The sequence below is a fragment of the Coregonus clupeaformis genome, unplaced genomic scaffold (genome assembly GCF_020615455.1).
Source record: "Coregonus clupeaformis isolate EN_2021a unplaced genomic scaffold, ASM2061545v1 scaf0433, whole genome shotgun sequence".
Classification (NCBI taxonomy): Eukaryota; Metazoa; Chordata; class Actinopteri; order Salmoniformes; family Salmonidae; genus Coregonus; species Coregonus clupeaformis.
This window is the reverse complement of record NW_025533888.1, coordinates 228229-248630: the sequence shown is the minus strand read 5'-3', so window position 1 is coordinate 248630 and position 20402 is coordinate 228229. Positions and strand designations below refer to the sequence as shown.

Sequence of the window (20402 nt, the reverse complement as noted above, 5' to 3'; positions counted from 1 at the left end):
TTTTCAGATCAAGCATGAATTGGCTTTGAGAAATGCAGCCTGTACAATTTAGCTAGCTAGACAAACACCAACAACACAGCATCAATTGGCTTTTAGTGTGGAGCTGTGACATGTAACTATAGCTACCTCAGCCCTACTAAATATATCTGCCGGTGCTTTGTTGAGTATTTGCTGTTTCTGTGTTATGAATCTTGTTTTTCTATGCTGTAATCTATGGTATAACATTCCATCTCATCAATGCTGGTGGAGAGGGAGAGGGAAAGACTACTGAAGATCACACAGGCCACCAGATAAGACAGGAGATTTACACCAGATAGGACAGATTGACCCTAACTCCCCGGCACATAGACTACTGCAGCGTAGATACTGGAGACTGTCTGTGATTCAGTCTGTGACTGTCTTGTCTGTTGTCTCTCCCTCAGGGTGGCACGGTGATCGGCAGTGCTCGCTGTAAGGCCTTTACCACGCGGGACGGTCGCCTGGCAGCAGCCTTTAACCTGGTGAAGAGAGGCATCACCAACCTCTGTGTGTGTGGAGGAGACGGCAGCCTCACCGGAGCCAACATCTTCAGGACTGAGTGGAGTGGACTGCTGGCTGAACTGGTACAGAAAGGTAACGCGCTCTTAAAGCAGTTACTCATTCTGTAATAAACACATGATGCTTTATACTTCCTTGGCTTTTCCCAGTCATTTCACCATATTTTTTAAAGGATATTAGGATATGGCATCCAGTATTTTTTACACTGACTACAGTGTGTTAGCTTGTCTGTGGGTTAGCTTGTCTGTGGGTTAGCTTGTCTGTGGGTTAGCTTGTCTGTGGGTTAGCTTGTCAGTGTGTTAGCTTGTCTGTGTGTTAGCTTGTCTGTGTGTTAGCTTGTCTGTGTGTTAGCTTGTCTGTGTGTTAGCTTGTCAGTGTGTTAGCTTGTCAGTGTGTTAGCTTGTCTGTGGGTTAGCTTGTCAGTGTGTTAGCTTGTCAGTGGGTTAGCTTGTCTGTGGGTTAGCTTGTCTGTGGGTTAGCTTGTCTGTGGGTTAGCTTGTCTGTGGGTTAGCTTGTCTGTGGGTTAGCTTGTCTGTGGGTTAGCTTGTCAGTGTGTTAGCTTGTCAGTGTGTTACAGTTGTCTGTGTGTCCTCCAGGTCGGATCACAGACACCCTAGCGAAACAGCATAATCACCTGAACATCGTAGGGTTGGTTGGATCTATAGACAACGACTTCTGTGGGACAGACATGACCATAGGAGCTGACTCCGCCCTGCATCGCATCATGGAGATAGTGGATGCCATCACCACCACAGCACAGAGGTACACACACATCTACACGTTAGTCATTCAGCAGACGTTCTGATCCAGAGAGACTCAGTCAGTGCATTCCTCTTCAGATAGCTAGGTGGCACCACCACATGGGTCTTTCTAGAAATAATGGGGCCAAAGTGTAAAAAAAAAAGAAAGCAGCCACTTTAAGAATAATTATGTTTTTAGGCCAATGCATGGATATTCAAATTATTATTATTATTATTATTACATTATTATTACATTACTATTATTATTATTATTATTATTATTATTATTACATTCTAAAATATGTGAGAATGTGGACTTGCCTGACTAAAAAATAAAATAATTAATAATAAAATAAAAGTTGTACCCCTTGTAATAATACTAAACCATTATTTTTTTTGACAATGTTTAAAAAAGGTATAATCTTCGTAAATGATATCATCGGTGGGTCTGGTGGAGTTATGTCGCACATGCAGCTAACAAAAACATATGGAAATGTCTGCTCTACCCAAAATTACAACCAAATAATTGCAGCCTTACCGCAAAAGTGGAAGAGGAAAGTGGAAGGGGGAGAAAGTAAGGAACTTGTCCGTCGTTCCCGCATTAAAGAACATAATTGGTTAAGGAAAATTGTGATAAATAAAAAAAGTATATCAGTTTCACTTAAGGACCAAAGGATTGACAGCCGTCCCATATAGATTGCAAAATAGTTGGGAAGAGATTTTTGACGTACCGATCCCATGGCATAGTGTTTATGAACTGATACGCAAAACGACACCGGATTCAAAACTTTGAATTGTTCAATTTAAATGATTATATAAAATTATTGCTACCAATGGAATGTTATTTATATGGGGGATACAATCTTCCCAGTTCTGCAGATTTTGCTGTGAAGAGACAGAATCATTAGATCATTTGTTTTGGTTCTGTCCATTTGTAGCTTGTTTTTGGTCACAGGTCCGGGAATGGCTGAAGGATTGCAATATTTACCTGGAGCTAACCCTGCAGATAGCACTACTGGGTGATCTGAAAAGTCATAGACAATCGATCAATAATATAAAAATGTTTATTTTCTATTTACAATCTGTAGAAACAATGAGAATAGAAAGGTTCAGAACTTTTGTGAAACATCACAGTACAGTTGAAAAATATATGGCAAATAGAAATCCTATATGGATATGCGAGAAGAAAAAAACATATGGGGGATTGGAAGTGATGCAGACAATTACATTGATGGAAGTTACAATCTATCTGCAATATTAAAGCTGATCCACCCCTAATAAATAAATAAATAAATAAATAAATAAATAATAATAATAATAATAACCAACCCACCTAGAAGTGTTTACTTCAGGCTGACTACTATCATCTGTTGAGTTGCAACGTCCCATAAATTAAATGTCCACTTTAAATTGAATACTTAAAGTATCTACAAAATGAGTTTTGCAGCGACACAATTCAAAAGGAAGGCTACAGATTGTTTCCTTTTACTGTTTGCAAATGATTATTTTGATTCCCATGATTCAATTCACTGCGATCTAACCAAACCCAAACTACTACAATGGCAAAGCACATCATTTCAGTTAGTCAATGTATCTGCTATCATTTCTTATAACCGACAATAACTTTTGAACATCAGATCGGCAGTTACTTAACTAAATTCCGGCTTCAATTTACAGTTACTTGATAATAAGACAGATGATCGTGGATTTGCTACCAACGGGACTCTCGTAACTGCGATATTCTCTGCTTTTCTGAAACATGGCCTTCGGAGAAGATACCCCCCATGGCTATCCAACTCGATGGATTCTCCATTCACCGAGCGGACAGGACAGTGGAGTCAGGGAAATAGAGAGGGGGAGGGGTTTGCCTCTTCATCAACGACAAATGGTGTTCTGACTCGAGTGCAGTGGATGTCTCCACCCATTGTTCACCCGTCTTGGAATACCTGATGGTCAAATGCTGACCCTTCTACCTCCCGGGGAGTTTTCAGCTGTTATCATGACTGTTGTATACATTCCACCTCAGGACAAGAAATATAACAAGCTGGTGAACTATATGAGGCTCTAAACAAGCAGGAAAAGTTGTTGCCGGCAATTTTAATTCCGCATCATTAAGACACGTTGTGCCCAACTTCCATCAACACTTCTCCCTCGCCACTAGGGGCGATGAACTCATAGACCACTGTTACTCTACCCACAAGCAAGCATACAAGACCCTCCCTCGTCCTCCATTTGGCAGATCAGATCATGACTCCATACTCCTGCTTCCTGTTTACGAGCAGACGCTCAAACAGGAAGTACCTGTGACTCGCTCTGTTGAGAAATGGTCTCCAGAATCGGAGGTTATGCTACAGGACTGCTCTGCTCGCTCTGACTGGAATATGTTCCGAGACTCCCCCAACAACATCGACGCGCTAACCACCTCCGTCACAAGCTTCATTAGGAAATGCAGCGTTGACGATGTCCCCACAGTAATGGTTTGCTGCTTCCCCAATCAAAGCTAAAGGACAGGGCTACCGCACAAAGGGAACCCTGAGATTATGGCTGAGGACAGGAACAAGTGCAAGAAGTCCCATTACGACCACTACAGACTCATCAAACGAGCAAAAGGACAATATCGGAATGAGGTGGAATCATATTAGACAGCTCCGACGCAGCATGTGGCAGTCAATTACAGATTACAAAGGAAGAGCCAGCTGTGATCTGCCCAACGATGCACGCTCTACCAGACGAACTCAATGCATTTTATGCACGCTTCGACAATAACAACCCCGTACCGTGCGTGAGGGCCCCCACCGACCCAGAGGACTGGGTGATCTCGCTCTCAGAGGCCGGCTTGAGTAAGGTCTTTATTCAGGTGAACACTTGCAAGGCGGAGGGGCCAGACAGTATGCTTGGGTGCATTCTCAAAGTATGCGCAGAACAGCTGGCTGGCATATTCACGGTTATTTTTCAACCTCTCCTTGTCCCAGTCTGTAGTCCCCACATGTCTTAAGATGACCACCATCATTCCTGTTCCAGAACTCTAATGCTTCATGCCACAATGACTACCGCCCCAACAGATCCATAGACGACGCAATCTCAATTGCACTTCACACGGCCCTCACCCATCTAGATAAGAGGAATACCGATGTGAGAATGCTGTTCATTGACTACAGTTCAGCGTTCAAGCTTAGGACCCTGGGACTGAACACCTCCCTCTGCAACTGGATCCTGGACTTCCTGACGGGCCTTCCCCAGGTGGTGAGAGTAGGCAACATCACACCTGCCACGCTGACCCTAAACACGGGGGCCCCTCAGGGGTGTGTGCTTCAGTGGAGGCTGGTGGAAGGAGCAATAGGAGGGGCTCATTGTAATGGCTGGAATGTAATAAATGGATCGAAGTCAAACGTGGTTTCTGTATGTTTGATACCGTTTCATTGGTTCCATTCCAGCCATTACAATGAGCCCCTCCTCCTATAGCCCCTCCCACCAGGCTCCTCTGGTGTGCTTGGTCCCCTCCCGTACTCCCTGTTCACGCACGACACCAACACCATCATCAAGTTCACTGACGACATGACGGTGGTAGGGCTGATCACCGACGGCAATGAGTCAGACTACATGGAGGAGGTCAGAGACTTAGCAGTGTGGGGCCGAGCACGCCCCCATCCACATCAAAGGGGCTGCAGTGAGGCAGGTCGGAGCTTCAAGTTCCTCGGTGTCCAAATCACTAAGGACTTCAAATGGTCCAAACACACACACGCACAGTAGTGAAGAATGCGTGACAGCGCCTCTTCCCCCTCAGGAGGTGTAAAATGTTTGGCATCCTCATAAAGTTCTACAGCTGCACCATTGAGAGCATCTTTACTTGCTGCATCCCTGCTTGGTATGGCAACAGCACCGCCTTCAATCGCATGGCGCTACAGCGGGTGGTGTGGACAACCCAGTACATCACTGGGGCCGAGCTCCCTGCCATCAAGGACCTCTATATCAGGCGGTGTGACAGGAAGGTCCGGAAAATCGTTCAAGACTCCAGCCACCCAAGCCATAGACTGTTCTCTCTGCTTCCGCACGGCAAGAGGTACCGGAGCATCAAGTCTGACACCAACAGGGTCCTGAACAGCTTCTAAGGGTCCTCTGTAGCTCCGCTGGTAGAGCACGGCGCTTGTAACGCCAGGGTAATGGGTTCGATCCCCGGGACCACCCATACGTAAAAATGTATGCACACATGACTGTAAGTCGCTTCGGATAAAAGCGTCTGCTAAATGGCATATTATATTATATCTCCAAGCAATAACACTGCTAAATAGCTAACAAAATGGCTACACGGATGATCTTGTTTTTTTATTTTTGCACTGTCTCTATGCAGGGCCCTACACACTCACACACACACTCACACACACTGACACTCCAACACACACACGCGCACACACACACACTCCATTTGCTCACACACACATTTATACTGACTCTACACACAAGCACACACTCACATACTATCATCATATACGCTGCTGCTACTCTGTTTATCTTATATCCTGTTGCCTAGTCACCTGACCCCTATTCATATCTACCTCCATCACTCCAGTATCCCTGTCCCCTTAGCCCTATACATATCTACCTCCATCACTCCAGTATCCCTGCACATTGTTAATATGGTACTGGCCATGTACAGGGATGTATGACTGAGTATATGTATGACTGTGTATGTCAGTATACAGTGCATTCGGAAAGTATTCAGACCCCTTTACTTTTTCCACATTTTGTTCCGTTGCAGTCTTATTCTAAAATGGATTAAATTGTTATTTTTTCCTCATCAATCTACACACAATACAGTATGTACATGTAGGTAGGGGTAAAAGTGACTAGTCAATCAGGATAGATAATAAACAGAGTAGCAGCAGTGTGTGTGAGAAGCGTAAGTTCAATTCTTAAGTTCTATGACAACATTAATGTGGTTTGTACTATAATGCTTTTTAAATCAGTTCTGATTATTGAGTTTTTTTTTTACAGCCACCAGCGTACATTTGTCCTGGAAGTCATGGGGCGCCACTGTGGGTAAGTTAAGTTCCGCTACGTTAATGTTGTGGTAACTTCTCTAAAACAGGCTATTCCATTGCATTACCGTTCTCTCTCTCTGCAGGTGTGGTAACTTCTCTAAAACAGGCTATTCCATTGCATTAACGTTCTCTCTCTGCAGGTATCTAGCGTTGGTGTCAGCGCTGGCTTCCGGAGCAGACTGGCTCTTCATCCCAGAGGCTCCACCATTAGAGGGCTGGGAGGACCACATGTGTGCCCGTCTGGAGCATGTGAGACTGGGGCTGGGAATAGTTCTATGTCCTGTTCTGTCCTGTCCTGTTCTGTCCTGTCCTGTTCTGTCCTGTCCTGTTCTGTCCTGTCCTGTCCTGTCCTGTTCTGTCCTGTCCTGTTCTGTTCTGTCCTGTCCTGTTCTGTCCTGTCCTGTTTTGTTCTGTCCTGTCCTGTTCTGTCCTGTCCTGTTCTGTCCTGTCCTGTTCTGTTCTATCCTGTTCTGTCCTGTCCTGTTCTGTCCTGTCCTGTTCTGTCCTGTCCTGTTCTGTTTTGTTCTGTCCTGTCCTGTTCTGTGCTGTTCTGTTCTATCCTGTTCTGTTCTATACTGAACAAAAATATAAACGCAACATGCAACAATTTCTAAGATAGTACGGAGTTACATATTCATATAAGGAAATCAGTCAATTGAAATAAATAAATTAGGCCCTAATCTATGGATTTCACATGACTGGGCAGGGGCGCAGCCAATGGTGGGCCTGGGAGGACTAGGTCCACCCACTTGGGAGCCAGGCCCAACCAATCAGAATGAGTTTTTCCCCCACAAAAGGTCTTTATTACTTGACAGAAATACTCCTTAATATAGATTTTAGAGGTACCTTTTATTGTCCCCAGCACAAGACCTGTGTAATGATCAGCTTATTGATATGCCACACCTGCCAGGTGGATGGATTATCTTGGCAAAGGAGAAACGCTCACTAACAGGGATGTAAACAAATGTGGCCCAACATTTGCGAGAAATAAGCTTTTGTGCGTCTGGAAAAAGTCTGGGATTTTCTTTTTCAGATGATGATAATAATAATAATAATAATAATATGCCATTTAGCAGACGCTTTTATCCAAAGCCACTTACAGTCATGTGCGCATACATTTGTTTTACGTATGGGTGGTCCCGGGGATCGAACCCACTACCCTGGCGTTACAAGCGCCATGCTCTACCAATTGAGCTACAGAGGACTGTGAAACATGGGACCAACACTTTATGTCAGGGCTGCCCAGCCCTCTTCCTGGAGATCTACCGTCCTGTAGGTTTTCAGTCCAACCCTAATTTAGCGTATCTGATTCAGCTAGTTAAGGTCTTGTTGAGCAGCTAATAAGTAGAATCAGGTGTGTTTAAATTAGGGTTGGACTGGAAACCCACAGGACGGTAGATCTCCAGGAAGTGGGATGGGCAGCCAGGTTTACGTCAATCAAATTTCAATCAAATGTATTTATAAAACCCTTTTTACATCAGCAGATGTCACAAAGTGCTATACAGAAACCCAGCCTAAAACCCCAAACAGTAGCGATGCAGATGTAGAAGCACGGTGGCTAGGAAAAACTCCCTGGAAAGGCAGGAACCTAGGAAGAAACCTAGAGAGGAACCAGGCTCTGAGGGGTGGCCAGTCCTCTTCTGGCTGTGCCGGTGGAGATTATAAGAGTACATGGTCATTAAAGCCAGATTGTTCTCCAAGATGTTAAAACGTTCATAGATGACCAGCAGGGTCAAATAATATTCACAGTGGTTGTAGAGGGTGCAACAGGTCAGCACCTCAGGAGTAAATGTCAGTTGGCTTTTCATAGCTGAGCATTCAGAGGTTGGGGGGGAGGGAGGGAGAGGGAGGGAGGGAGGGAGAGGGAGGGAACACATACTTAAGTTCACACAAGACACCAGATAAGACAGGAGAATAACACCAGATATAACAGACTGACCCTAGCCCCCCGGCACATAGACTATTGCAGCATAGATACTGGAGGCTGAGACGGGGGGGGGGGGTTTCGGGGGACACTGTGGCCCCGTCCGACGATACCCCCGGATAGGGCCAACCAGGCAGGATATAACCCCACCTATGTTTCCAAAGCACACCCCCTACACCACTAGATGGATATCAACAGACCACCAACTTCCTACCCTGAGATAAGGCTGAGTATAGCCCACAGAGACCTCCTCCACCACACAAGCCCGAGGGGGCACAAGACCGGACAGGAAAATCACGTCAGTGATTCAACCCTCTCAAGTCGAGTGTAGCGCAAAAAACCCTGGCACGACGTGACGCACCCCTCCTAGGGACGGCATGGAAGAGCACTAGTAAGCCAGTGACTCAGCCCCCGTAATAGGGTCAGAGGCAGAGAATCCCAGTGGAGAGAGGGGAGCCGGCCAGGCAGAGACAGCAAGGGCGGTTCGTCGCTCCAGTGCCTTGCCGTTCACCTTTGCACCCCTGGGCCAGACTACACTCAATCATAGGACCTACTGAAGAGATGAGTCTTCAGTAAAGACTTAAAAGTCGAGACCGAGTCTGCGTCTCTCATGGATAGGCAGACCATTCCATAAATATGGAGCTCTATAGGAGAAAGCCCTGCCTCCAGCTGTTTGCTTAGAAATTCTAGGGACAATAAGGAGGCCTGCGTCTTGTGACCGTAGCGTACGTGTAGGTATGTACGGCAGGACCAAATCGGAGAGATGGGTAGGAGCAAGTTGCAATGTTACAAAGATGGAAAAAAGCTGCCCTTGAAATATTATTGATATGTTCGTCAAAAGAGCGATCAGGATCCAGAGTAACGCCGAGGTCCTTCACAGTTTTATTTGAGACGACTGTACAACCATCAAGATTAATTGTTAGATAAAACAGCAGATCTCTTTGTTTCTTGGGACCTAGAACTAGCATCTCTGTTTTGTCTGAGTTTAAAAGTAAAACATTTGCCGCCATCCACTTCCTTATGTCTGAAACACAGGCTTCCAGGGTAGGACATTGTGGGGCTTCACCATGTTTCATCAAAATGTACAGCTGTGTGTCGTCCGCATAGCAGTGAAAGTTGACATTGTGTTTCCGAATGACATCACCAAAAGGTACAATATGTAGTGAAAACAATAGTGGTCCTAAAACGGAACCTTAAGGAACACCGGAACTAACAATTGATTTGTCAGAAGACGAACCATCCACAAAGACTGATACATTCCCCTTTGGGTTTTCCTATTTTGTTGCATTACAACCTGTATTTGAAATGGATTTTAATGTAATTTCATGTAATCGACATACACAAAATAGTCCAAATTGGTGAAGTGAAATGAAAAAAATAACTTGTTTAAAAATATATATATATAATGGAAAAGTGGTGGGTGCATATGGATTCACCCCTTCGCTATGAAGCCCCTAACTAAGATCTGGTGGAACCAATTACCTTCAGAAGTCACATAATTAGTTAGATTGGACACAGGTGGACTTTATTTAAGTGTCACATGATCTCAGTATACACCTGTCCTGAAAGGCCCCATAGTCTGCAACACCACTAAGCAAGGGGCACCACCAAGCAAGCGGCACCATGAAGACCAAGGAGCTCTCCAAACAGGTCAGGGACAAAGTTGTGGAGAAGTAAAGATCAGGGTTGGGTTATAAAAAAATATACGAAAACTTTGAACATCCCACGGAGCACCATTAAATCCATTATTAAAAAATGGAAAGAATATTGCACCACAACAAACCTGCCAAGAGAGGGCTGCCCACCAAAACTCACGGACCAGGCAAGGAGGGCATTAATCAGAGAGGCAACAAAGAGACCAAATATAACCCTGAAGGAGCTGCAAAGCTCCACAGCGGAGATTGGAGTATCTGTCCATAGGACCACTTTAAGCCGTACACTCCACAGAGCTGGGCTTTACGGAGGAGTGGCCAGAAAAAAGCCATTGCTTAAAGAAAAAAAGAAGCAAACACGTTTGGTGTTCGCCAAAAGGCATGTGGGAGACTCCCCAAACATATGGAAGAAGGTACTCTGGTCAGATGAGACTAAAATTGAGCTTTTTGGCCATCAAGGAAAACGCTATGTCTGGCGCAAACCCAACACCTCTCATCACCCCGAGAACATCATCCCCACAATGAAGCATGGTGGTGGCAGCATCATGCTGTGGGGATGTTTTTCATCGGCAGGGACTAGGAAACTGGTCAGAATTGAAGGAATGATGGATGGTGCTAAATACAGGGAAATTCTTGAGGGAAACCTGTTTCAGTCTTACAGAGATGTGTGACTGGGACGGAAGTGCACCTTCCAGCAAGACAGTGACCCTAAGCATACTGCTAAAGCAACTCTTGAGTGGTTTAAGGGGAAACATTTAAATGTCTTGGAATGGCCTAGTCAAAGCCCAGACCTCAATCCAATTGAGAATCTGTGGTATGACTTAAAGATTGCTTTACATCAGCGGAACCCATCCAACTTGAAGGAGCTGGAGCAGTTTTGCCTTGAAGAATGGACAAAAATCCCAGTGGCGAGATGTGCCAAGCTTATAGAGACATACCCCAAGAGACTTGCAGCTGTAATTGCTGCAAAAGGTGGCTCTACATAGTATTGACTTTGGGGGGGTGAATAGTTATGCACGCTCAAGTTTTCTGTTTTTTTTGTCTTATTTCTTGTTTGTTTCACAAAAAAATGTATTTTGCATCTTCAAAGTGGTAGGTATGTTGTGTAAATCAAATTATACAAACCCCCCAAAAATCAATTTTAACTCCAGGTTGTAAGGCAACAAAATATAACAAATGCCAAGGGGGGTGAATACTTTCGCAAGCCACTGTATCTTTCTGACAGATACAATCTAAACCAGGCAAGAACTTGCCCGTGTAGACCAATTAGGGTTTCCAATCTCTCCAAAAGAATGTGGTGATTGATGGTGTCAAAAGCCGCATTAAGGGGCCTCCCGAGTGGCGCAGCGGTCTAAGGCCTTGGTTCGATCCTGGGTCGCAGCCGGCCGCCACCGGGAGACCCATGAGGCGGCGAACAATTGGCCCAGCATCGTCCGGGTTAGGGGAGGGTGTGGTTGCCCGGGATGTCCTTGTCCCATCTCGCTCTAGTGACTCCTTGTGGCGGGCCGGGCGCATGCACGCAGACTTCGGTCGCCAGCTGTACAGTGTTTCCTCTGACACATTGGTGCGGCTGGCTTCCGGGTTAAGTGATCAGTGTGTCAAGAATCAGTGTGGCTTGGCAGGGTCGTGTTTCGGAGGATGCACGGCTCTTGACCTTCGCTTCTCCCGAGTCCGTACGGGAGTTGCAGCGATGGGACAAGACTGTAACTACCAATTGGAAATCACTATATTGGGGAGAAAAAGGGGTAAAAAGTACCACAAAGCAGCACTAAGGTCTAGGAGGATGAGGACAGATGCAGAGCCTTGGTCTGACACCATTAAAGGGTAATTTACCATCTTCACAGTCTCAGAACATGTTGAGTTTATATTCGATCCTCTTCTGTTCTATTCTGTTCTACATTTGGAAAGTATTCAGAGCCCTTGACTTTTTCCACATTTTGTTACGTTACAGGCTTATTCTAAAATTGATTAAATAAATAAAAAAATGAAGTGAAAACAGGTTTTTAGACATTTTTGCTAATTTATTAAAAATAACAAAAATAGAAATACCTTATTTACGTAAGTGTTCAGACCCTTTGCTATGAGACTCGAAATTGAGCTCAGGTGCAACCTGTTTCCATTGATCATCTTTGAGATGTTTCTACAACTTGATTGGAGTCCACCTGTGGTAAATTCAATTAATTGGACATGTTTTTGAAAGGCACACACTTGTCTGTATAAGGTCCCAGAGTTGACAGTGCATGTCAGTGCAAAAACCAAGCCCTGAGGTCGAAGGAATTGTCCATAGAGCTCCGAGACAGGATTGTGTCGAGACACAGATCTGGGGAAGGGTACCAAAACATTTATGCAGCATTGAAGGTCCTCAAGAACACAGTGGACTCCATCATTCTTAAATGGAAGAAGTTTGGAACTACCAAGACTCTTCCTAGAGCTGGCCGCCAGGCCAAACTGAGTAATCGGGGGAGAAGGGCCTTGGTCAGGGAGGTGACCAAGAACCCGATGGTCACTCTGACAGAGCTCCAGAGTTCCTCTGTGGAGATGGGAGAACCTTCCAGAAGGACAACGATCTCTGCAGCGCTCCACCAATCAGGCCTTTATGGTAGAGTGGCCAGACGGAAGCCACTCCTCAGTAAAAGGCACATGACAGCCCGCTTGGAGTTTGCCAAAAGGCACCTAAAGGACTGACAGACCATGATAAACAAGATTCTCTGATCTGATGAAACCAAGATTGAACTCTTTGGCCTGAATGCCAATCGTCATGTCTGGAGGAAACCTGGCACCATCCCTACGGTGAAGCATGGTGGTGGTAGCATCATGCTGTGGGGATGTTTTTCAGCGGCAGGGACTGGGAGACTAGTCAGGATCGAGGGAAAGATGAACGGAGCAAAGTACAGAGAGATCCTTGATGAAAACCTGCTCCAGAGCGCTCAGGACCTCAGACTGGGGTGAAGGTTCACCTTCCAACAGGACAACGACCCTAAGCACACAGCCAAGACCACGCAGGAGTGGCTTCGGGACAAGTCTCTGAATGTCCTTGAGTGGCCCAGCCAGAGCCCGGACTTGAACCCGATCGAATATCTCTGGAGAGACCTGAAAATAGCTGTGCAGCGACGCTCCCCATCCAACCTGACAGAGCTTGAGAGGATATGCAGAGAAGAATGGGAGAAACTCCCCACATACAGGTGTGCCAAGCTTGTAGCGTCATACCCAAGAAGACTCGCTGCTGTAATTGCTGCCAAAGGTGCATCAACAAAGTACTGAGTAAAGGGTCTGAATACTTATGTAAATGTGATATTTCCGTTTTTTATTTGTAATACATTTCCTTTTATTTTATTTTTTACTGTTTTTGCTTTGTCATTATGGGGCATTGCGTGTAGATTAATGAGGAAAAAAACAATCAATTTTAGAATAAGGCTGTAACGTAACAAAATGTGGGAAAAGCACATTTACATTTACGTCATTTAGCAGACGCTCTTATCTAGAGCGACTTACAGTTAGTGAATACATATATTTTTTATTTATTTTTTTATACTGGCACCCCGTGGGAATCGAACCCACAACCCTGGCTTTGCAAACGCCATGCTCTATCAACTGAGCTACATCCCTGCCGGCCATTCTCTAACCTACCCTGGACGACGCTGGGCCAATTGTGCGCCGCCCATGAGTCTCCCGGTCGCGGCCGGCTGCGACAGAGCCTGGATTCGAACCAGGATCTCTAGTGGCACAGTTAGCACTGCGATGCAGTGCCTTAGACCACTGCATCGCCGTATAGAACTGTATATTATGTTCTATATTCTGTTCTATACTCTGTTCTATATTCTGTTCTGTTCTATGTTCTGTTCTGTTCTATATTCTGTTCTGTTCTATATTCTGTTCTATATTCTGTTCTGTTCTATACTCTGTTCTATATTCTGTTCTGTTCTATACTCTGTTCTATATTCTGTTCTGTTCTATACTCTGTTCTATATTCTGTTCTGTTCTATATTCTGTTCTGTTCTATATTCTGTTCTGTTCTATACTCTGTTCTATATTCTGTTCTGTTCTATATTCTGTTCTATATTCTGTTCTGTTCTATATTCTGTTCTGTTCTCTGTTCTCTATTCTGTTCTGTTCTATATTCTGTTCTGTTCTATATTCTGTTCTGTTCTATATTCTGTTCTGTTCTATATTCTGTTCTATATTCTGTTCTGTTCTATATTCTGTTCTATATTCTGTTCTGTTCTATATTCTGTTCTGTTCTATATTCTGTTCTATATTCTGTTCTGTTCTATATTCTGTTCTGTTCTATATTCTGTTCTATATTCTGTTCTGTTCTATATTCTGTTCTATATTCTGTTCTATATTCTGTTCTATATTCTGTTCTATATTCTGTTCTGTTCTATATTCTGTTCTATATTCTGTTTTGTTCTATATTGTGTTCTATATTCTGTTCTGTTCTATATTGTGTTCTATATTCTGTTCTGTTCTATGTTCTGTTCTATATTCTGTTCTGTTCTATATTCTGTTCTGTTCTATATTCTGTTCTATATTCTGTTCTGTTCTATATTCTGTTCTGTTCTATATTCTGTTCTATATTCTGTTTTGTTCTATATTGTGTTCTATATTCTGTTCTGTTCTATATTGTGTTCTATATTCTGTTCTGTTCTATGTTCTGTTCTATATTCTGTTCTGTTCTATATTCTGTTCTGTTCTATATTCTGTTCTGTTCTATATTCTGTTTTATATTCTGTTCTGTTCTATATTCTGTTCTATATTCTGTTCTGTTCTATATTCTGTTCTATTCTATATTATGTTCTATATTCTGTTCTGTTCTATATTGTGTTCTATATTCTGTTCTGTTCTATATTGTGTTTTATATTCTGTTATGTTCTATATTCTGTTCTGTTCTATATTCTGTTCTGTTCTATATTCTGTTCTATATTCTGTTCTGTTCTATATTCTGTTCTGTTCTATATTGTGTTTTATATTCTGTTATGTTCTATATTCTGTTCTATATTCTGTTCTATTTTCTGTTCTGTTCTATATTGTGTTCTATATTCTGTTCTGTTCTAGGTTCTGTTCTGTTATATGCTATAAGAGCCAAATACACTGAAAGACACTGGTGTAGTTTGTGTTTGTGTGCAGAGTATCATTAATACATTAGTATGATGTGTGTGTGTGCATAGTGTCATTAATACATTAGTATGATGTGTGTGTGTGTGTGTGTGCAGAGTCGCAGTAAGGGCTCCAGGCTGAACATTGTGATCATCGCTGAAGGGGCCATCAACAGAGCTGGTGAACCCATATCTTCAAGCTACGTCAAGGATGTGCGTATTTTAACCAGCTCATTCTATGTTCCTCTGTCTTTATATGAAACCCTGATAAACTGCATCAATGTTAATCACAGTGTGGGACTATGAATATGAATGGGTCCCAAATTTCACCCTGTTCCCCTTGTAGTGCACTATAAAGGGAACAGGGTGACATTTGGGATGCACCCATGACTGTATAAACATCTGTGTTCCCTTTGCTGACTGCTCCTCTCTCCATGTCTCCATGTCTATTCCCTGGCTGACTGTCTCCATGTCTATTTCCTACTGACTGACTGTCTCTGTCTATTCCCTACTGACTGACTGGCTGACTGTCTCCATGTCTATTTCCTACTGACTGACTGTCTCTGTCTCTGTCTATTCCCTTCTGACTGACTGTCTCTGTCTCATGTCTCCATGTCTATTCCCTACTGACTGACTGACTGTCTCTATGTCTCATGTCTCCATGTCTGTTCCCTACTGACTGACTGACTGTCTCTATGTCTCATGTCTCCATGTCTATTCCCTACTGACTGACTGACTGTCTCTATGTCTCATGTCTCCATGTCTATTTCCTACTGGCTGACTGTCTCTGTCTATTCCCTACTGTCTGACTGTCTGACTGTCTCTGTCTATTCCCTACTGTCTGACTGGCTGACTGTCTCTGTCTATTCCCTACTGACTGACTGTCTCTGTCTATTCCCTACTGACTGACTGGCTGACTGTCTCTGTCTATTCCCTACTGACTGACTGTCTCTGTCTATTCCCTACTGTCTGACTGGCTGACTGTCTCTGTCTATTCCCTACTGACTGACTGGCTGACTGTCTCTGTCTATTCCCTACTGACTGACTGGCTGACTGTCTCTGTCTATTCCCTACTGACTGACTGTCTCTGTCTATTCCCTACTGACTGACTGTCTCTGTCTATTCCCTACTGACTGACTGTCTCTGTCTATTCCCTACTGACTGACTGGCTGACTGTCTCTGTCTATTCCCTACTGTCTGACTGGCTGACTGTCTCTGTCTATTCCCTACTGTCTGACTGTCTGACTGTCTCTGTCTATTCCCTACTGTCTGACTGGCTGACTGTCTCTGTCTATTCCCTACTGACTGACTGTCTCTGTCTATTCCCTACTGACTGACTGTCTGACTGTCTCTGTCTATTCCCTACTGACTGACTGTCTGACTGTCTCTGTCTATTCCCTACTGACTGACTGTCTGACTGTCTCTGTCTATTCCCTACTGACTGACTGTCTCTCTGTCTTATGTCTCCATCTGTAGCTGGTGGTGAAGAGGCTGGGTTATGACACCCGGGTCACTGTCCTAGGTCATGTACAGAGAGGGGGGACACCCTCGGCCTTCGACAGGGTGCTGGTGAGTTACAGGACATGATTTGGCTCCTTAACGCTTCATACACCTGTCTAACACTCCCTAGACTTCACTTCTGGATCAAATCAAATATTATTTGTCACATTCACGTGTTTAGCAGATGTTATAGCGGGTGTAGCGAAATGCTTGTGCTTCTAGCTCTGACAGTGCAGTAATATCTAACAAGTAAGATCTAACAATTTCACAACATATACCCAATACACACAAAACTAGTAAGGAATGGAATTTAAGAATATATACATATATGGACGAGCAATGACAGAGCGGCATGGACTAAGATACAGTAGAACATTATAGAATACAGTATATATATATATATGAGATGAGTAGTGCAAGAAACATTATTAAAGTGACTAGTGTTCCATTTCTTAAAGTGGCCAGTGATTTCAATAGGCAGCAGCAGTCTCTAATGTGCTAGTGATGGCTATTTAACAGTCTGATGGCCTTGAGATAGAAGCTGTTTTTCATTCTCTCAGTCCCAGATTTGATGCACCTCGCCTTCTGGATGATAGCGGGGTGAACAGGCAGTGGCTCGGGTGGTTGATGTCCTTTATGATCTTTTTGGCCTTCCTGTGACATCGGGTGCTGTATGTGTCTTGGAGGGCGGGTAGTTTGCCCCCGGTAATGCGTTGGGCAGACCGCACCACCCTCTGGAGAGCCCTGCGGTTGTGGGTGGTGCAGTTGCCGTACCAGGCAGTGATACAGCCCGACAGGATGCTCTCAATTGTGCATCTGTAAAAGTTTGTGATGGTTTTAGGTGCCAAGCCAAATTTCTTCAGCCTCCTGAGGTTGAAGAGGCTCCGTTGCGCCTTCTTCACCACACTGTCTGCGTGGGTGGACCATTTCAGTTTGTCAGTGATTTGTATGCCAAGGAACTTGGCTGTAAACCCTGCCACATACATCTCGTGTCTGAGCCGTTGAATTGCGACTCCACTTTGTCTTTGTACTGATGTTTTGCCTGTTTAATTGCCTTGCGGAGTGAGTAGCTACACTGTTTGTATTCTGCCATATTCCCAGTCAACTTGCAATGGTTAAAAACGGTGGTTCGCACTTTCAGTTTTGCGCAAATGCTGCCATCTATCCACGGTTCCTGGTTAGGGTAGGTTTTAATAGTCACAGTGGGCACAACATCACCTATACACTTCCTGATAAACTCAGTCACCGTTTCAGTGTATATGTCTAAATTATTTTCGCATGCTACCCGGAACATATCCCAGTCCACGTGATCAAAACAATCTTGAAGCGTGGATTCCGATTGGTCAGACCAGCGTTGAATAGTCCTTAGCATGGGTACTTCCTGTTTGAGTTTCTGCCTATAGGAAGGGAGGAACAAAATGGAGACGTGGTCAGATTTGCCGAAAGGTGGGCGGGGGAGGGCCTTATAACCATCCCGGAAGTTCGAATAGCAATGGTAGAGGATTTTAGCAGCCTGTGTACAACAGTCGATATGTTGATAGAACTTCGGCAGCCTAGTCCTCAAATTTGCTTTGTTAAAATCCCTGGCTACAATAAATGCAGCCTCCGGATATGTGGTTTCCAGTTTGCATAAAGTCCAGTGAAGTTCTTTGAGGGCCGTCGTGGTATCGGCTTGAGGGGGATATACACGGCCGTGACTATAACAAAATATAATTATCTTGGGAGAAAATATTGTCGGCATTTGATTGTGAGGTATTCTAGGTCGGGTGAACAGAAGGACTCGAGTTCCTGTATGTTACTACAATTACACCATGAGTCGTTAATCATGAAACACACACCTCCTCTCTTCTGCTTCCCGGAGAGATATTTATTCCTGTCTGTGCGATGAACTGAGAACCACTCTGGCTGGACCGATTTCGACAGAATATCCCCAGAGAGCCATGTTTCTGTGAAACAAAGTATGTTACAGGCCTTGATGTCTCTCTGGAAAGAAATCCTTGCCCTGAGCTCGTCGACCTTGTTATCCAAAGATTGAACATTAGTGAGTAATATACTTGGAAGCGGTGGGTGGTGTGCGCGCCTCCGAAGTCGAACCAGCAGGCCGCTCCGAGTGCCTCTCCTCCGCCGGCAATGTTTTGGGTCAGCTGCTGGGATCAGTTCAATTGCCCTGGGGAGAGCAAACAAAGGATCTGTTTCGGGAAAGTCGTATTCCTGGTTGTAATGCTGGTGAGTTACCGCCGCTCTGATATCCAATAGTTTTTCCCGGCTGTATGTAATGATACAAAACACTTTCTGAGCTAATAATGTAAAATATAATACATAAAAAAACTAAATACCACAAAGTTTCCTAAGAGCTAGTTGCGAGGCCGCCATCTTCGCCGGTGCCAGGATGGTAGACTTCATATTGGAGTAGGGTGGTGTTTGGTTCATATTGGAGTAGGGTGGTGTTTGGTTCATATTGGAGTAGGGTGGTGTTTGCCAGAGGGTGCCATAGTGAATGCAGGGTGGGACTGTGCCAGCTTGTGGACTGGTGCGCCACTACGTAATAAATATACTGAAATAATAATAATAATACATGTTTTTATTTGTTATTTTATTTGTTATCATTTAAGGCTCTAGATTGCAGGCAACGGCAGTTACAGGTGTTCAACAGTCCAAAGGCCTACGGGCCTCCCCTGTGCCCTGTACTCACCAGCACCTCCTGGTTGTTATTCCACAGAGCAGTAAGATCGGAGTGGAGGCAGTAGTCGCTCTGTTAGAGGCCACTCCAGAGACCCCAGCCTGTGTCATCGGCCTGTCAGGAAACCAGGCTATCCGCCTGCCTCTTATGGAGGGTGTACAGATGGTGAGGTAACTTCCTGTTCCAGAACTGACAAACCACTAAGAAAATTATCCTGACAATAAACAGTCCTGAATGTTTTCTGTCTGTAAATCTAATCCCTTTCACAGTTCCTCTCTCAAACTCTGCAACAGAGCAATACAGTTTGAGGGAGGTTGTGAGAGGGATTTGCACAAATGGAATTCTGATGATGGTATGATTATATGATGTGTGTCTTGTCTGTAGACTAAAGAGGTTCAGAAGGCCATGAATGAAAAGAGGTTTGATGAAGCCATCCAACTCAGAGGAAGGTTAGAGATGTCAAATATCTTATGAATATGATATACAGTACCAGTCAAATGTTTGGACACACCTACTCGTTCCAGGGTTTTTCTTTATTTTTACTATTGTTTTACATTGTAGATTTGAGCCTGTAATTGAACCCACAATTTCTGATGCTCCAGATACTCAACTAGTCTCAAGAAGGCCAGTTTTACTGCTTCTTTAATCAGTACAACAGTTTTCTTTCGAAAACAAGGACATTTCTCTAAGTGACCCCAAACCTTTGAACGGTAGTGTGTGTGTGTGTGTATGTATGTATATGTGTGTGTGTGTGTGTGTGTGTGTGTGTGTATATATATACTCAGCAAAAAAAGAAACGTCCTCTCACTGTCAACTGCGTTTATTTTCAGCAAACTTAACATGTGTAAATATTTGTATGAACATAACAAGATTCAACAACTGAGACATAAACTGAACAAGTTCCACAGACATGTGACTAACAGAAATTGAATAATGTGTCCCTGAACAAAGGGGGGGTCAAAATCAAAAGTAACTGTCAGTATCTGGTGTGGCCACCAGCTGCATTAAGTACTGCAGTGCATCTCCTCCTCATGGACTGCACCAGAATTGCCAGTTCTTGCTGTGAGATGTTACCCCCTCTTCCACCAAGGCACCTGCAAGTTCCCGGACATTTCTGGGGGGAATGGCCCTAGCCCTCACCCTCCTATCTAACAGGTCCCAGACGTGCTCAATGGGATTGAGATCCGGGCTCTTCTCTGGCCATGGCAGAACACTGACATTCCTGTCTTGCAGGAAA

General features: G+C 44.2%; 1 protein-coding gene across 3 annotated transcripts in view; it reads left to right on the top strand.

The window, feature by feature from the left end:
- The window catches only part of LOC121554874 (ATP-dependent 6-phosphofructokinase, liver type-like), a 79816-nt gene that overhangs the window by 33295 nt on the left and 26119 nt on the right, over positions 1-20402 (top strand). For all 3 annotated transcript variants that reach the window (XM_045215386.1, XM_045215388.1, XM_045215387.1), the window contains 8 exons: positions 423-612; positions 1134-1299; positions 6270-6314; positions 6457-6565; positions 15103-15198; positions 16462-16554; positions 19205-19330; positions 19550-19614. In XM_045215386.1, the coding sequence (XP_045071321.1) occupies positions 423-612; positions 1134-1299; positions 6270-6314; positions 6457-6565; positions 15103-15198; positions 16462-16554; positions 19205-19330; positions 19550-19614 (890 nt within the window). The remainder of the gene's footprint in view (positions 1-422; positions 613-1133; positions 1300-6269; positions 6315-6456; positions 6566-15102; positions 15199-16461; positions 16555-19204; positions 19331-19549; positions 19615-20402) is intronic.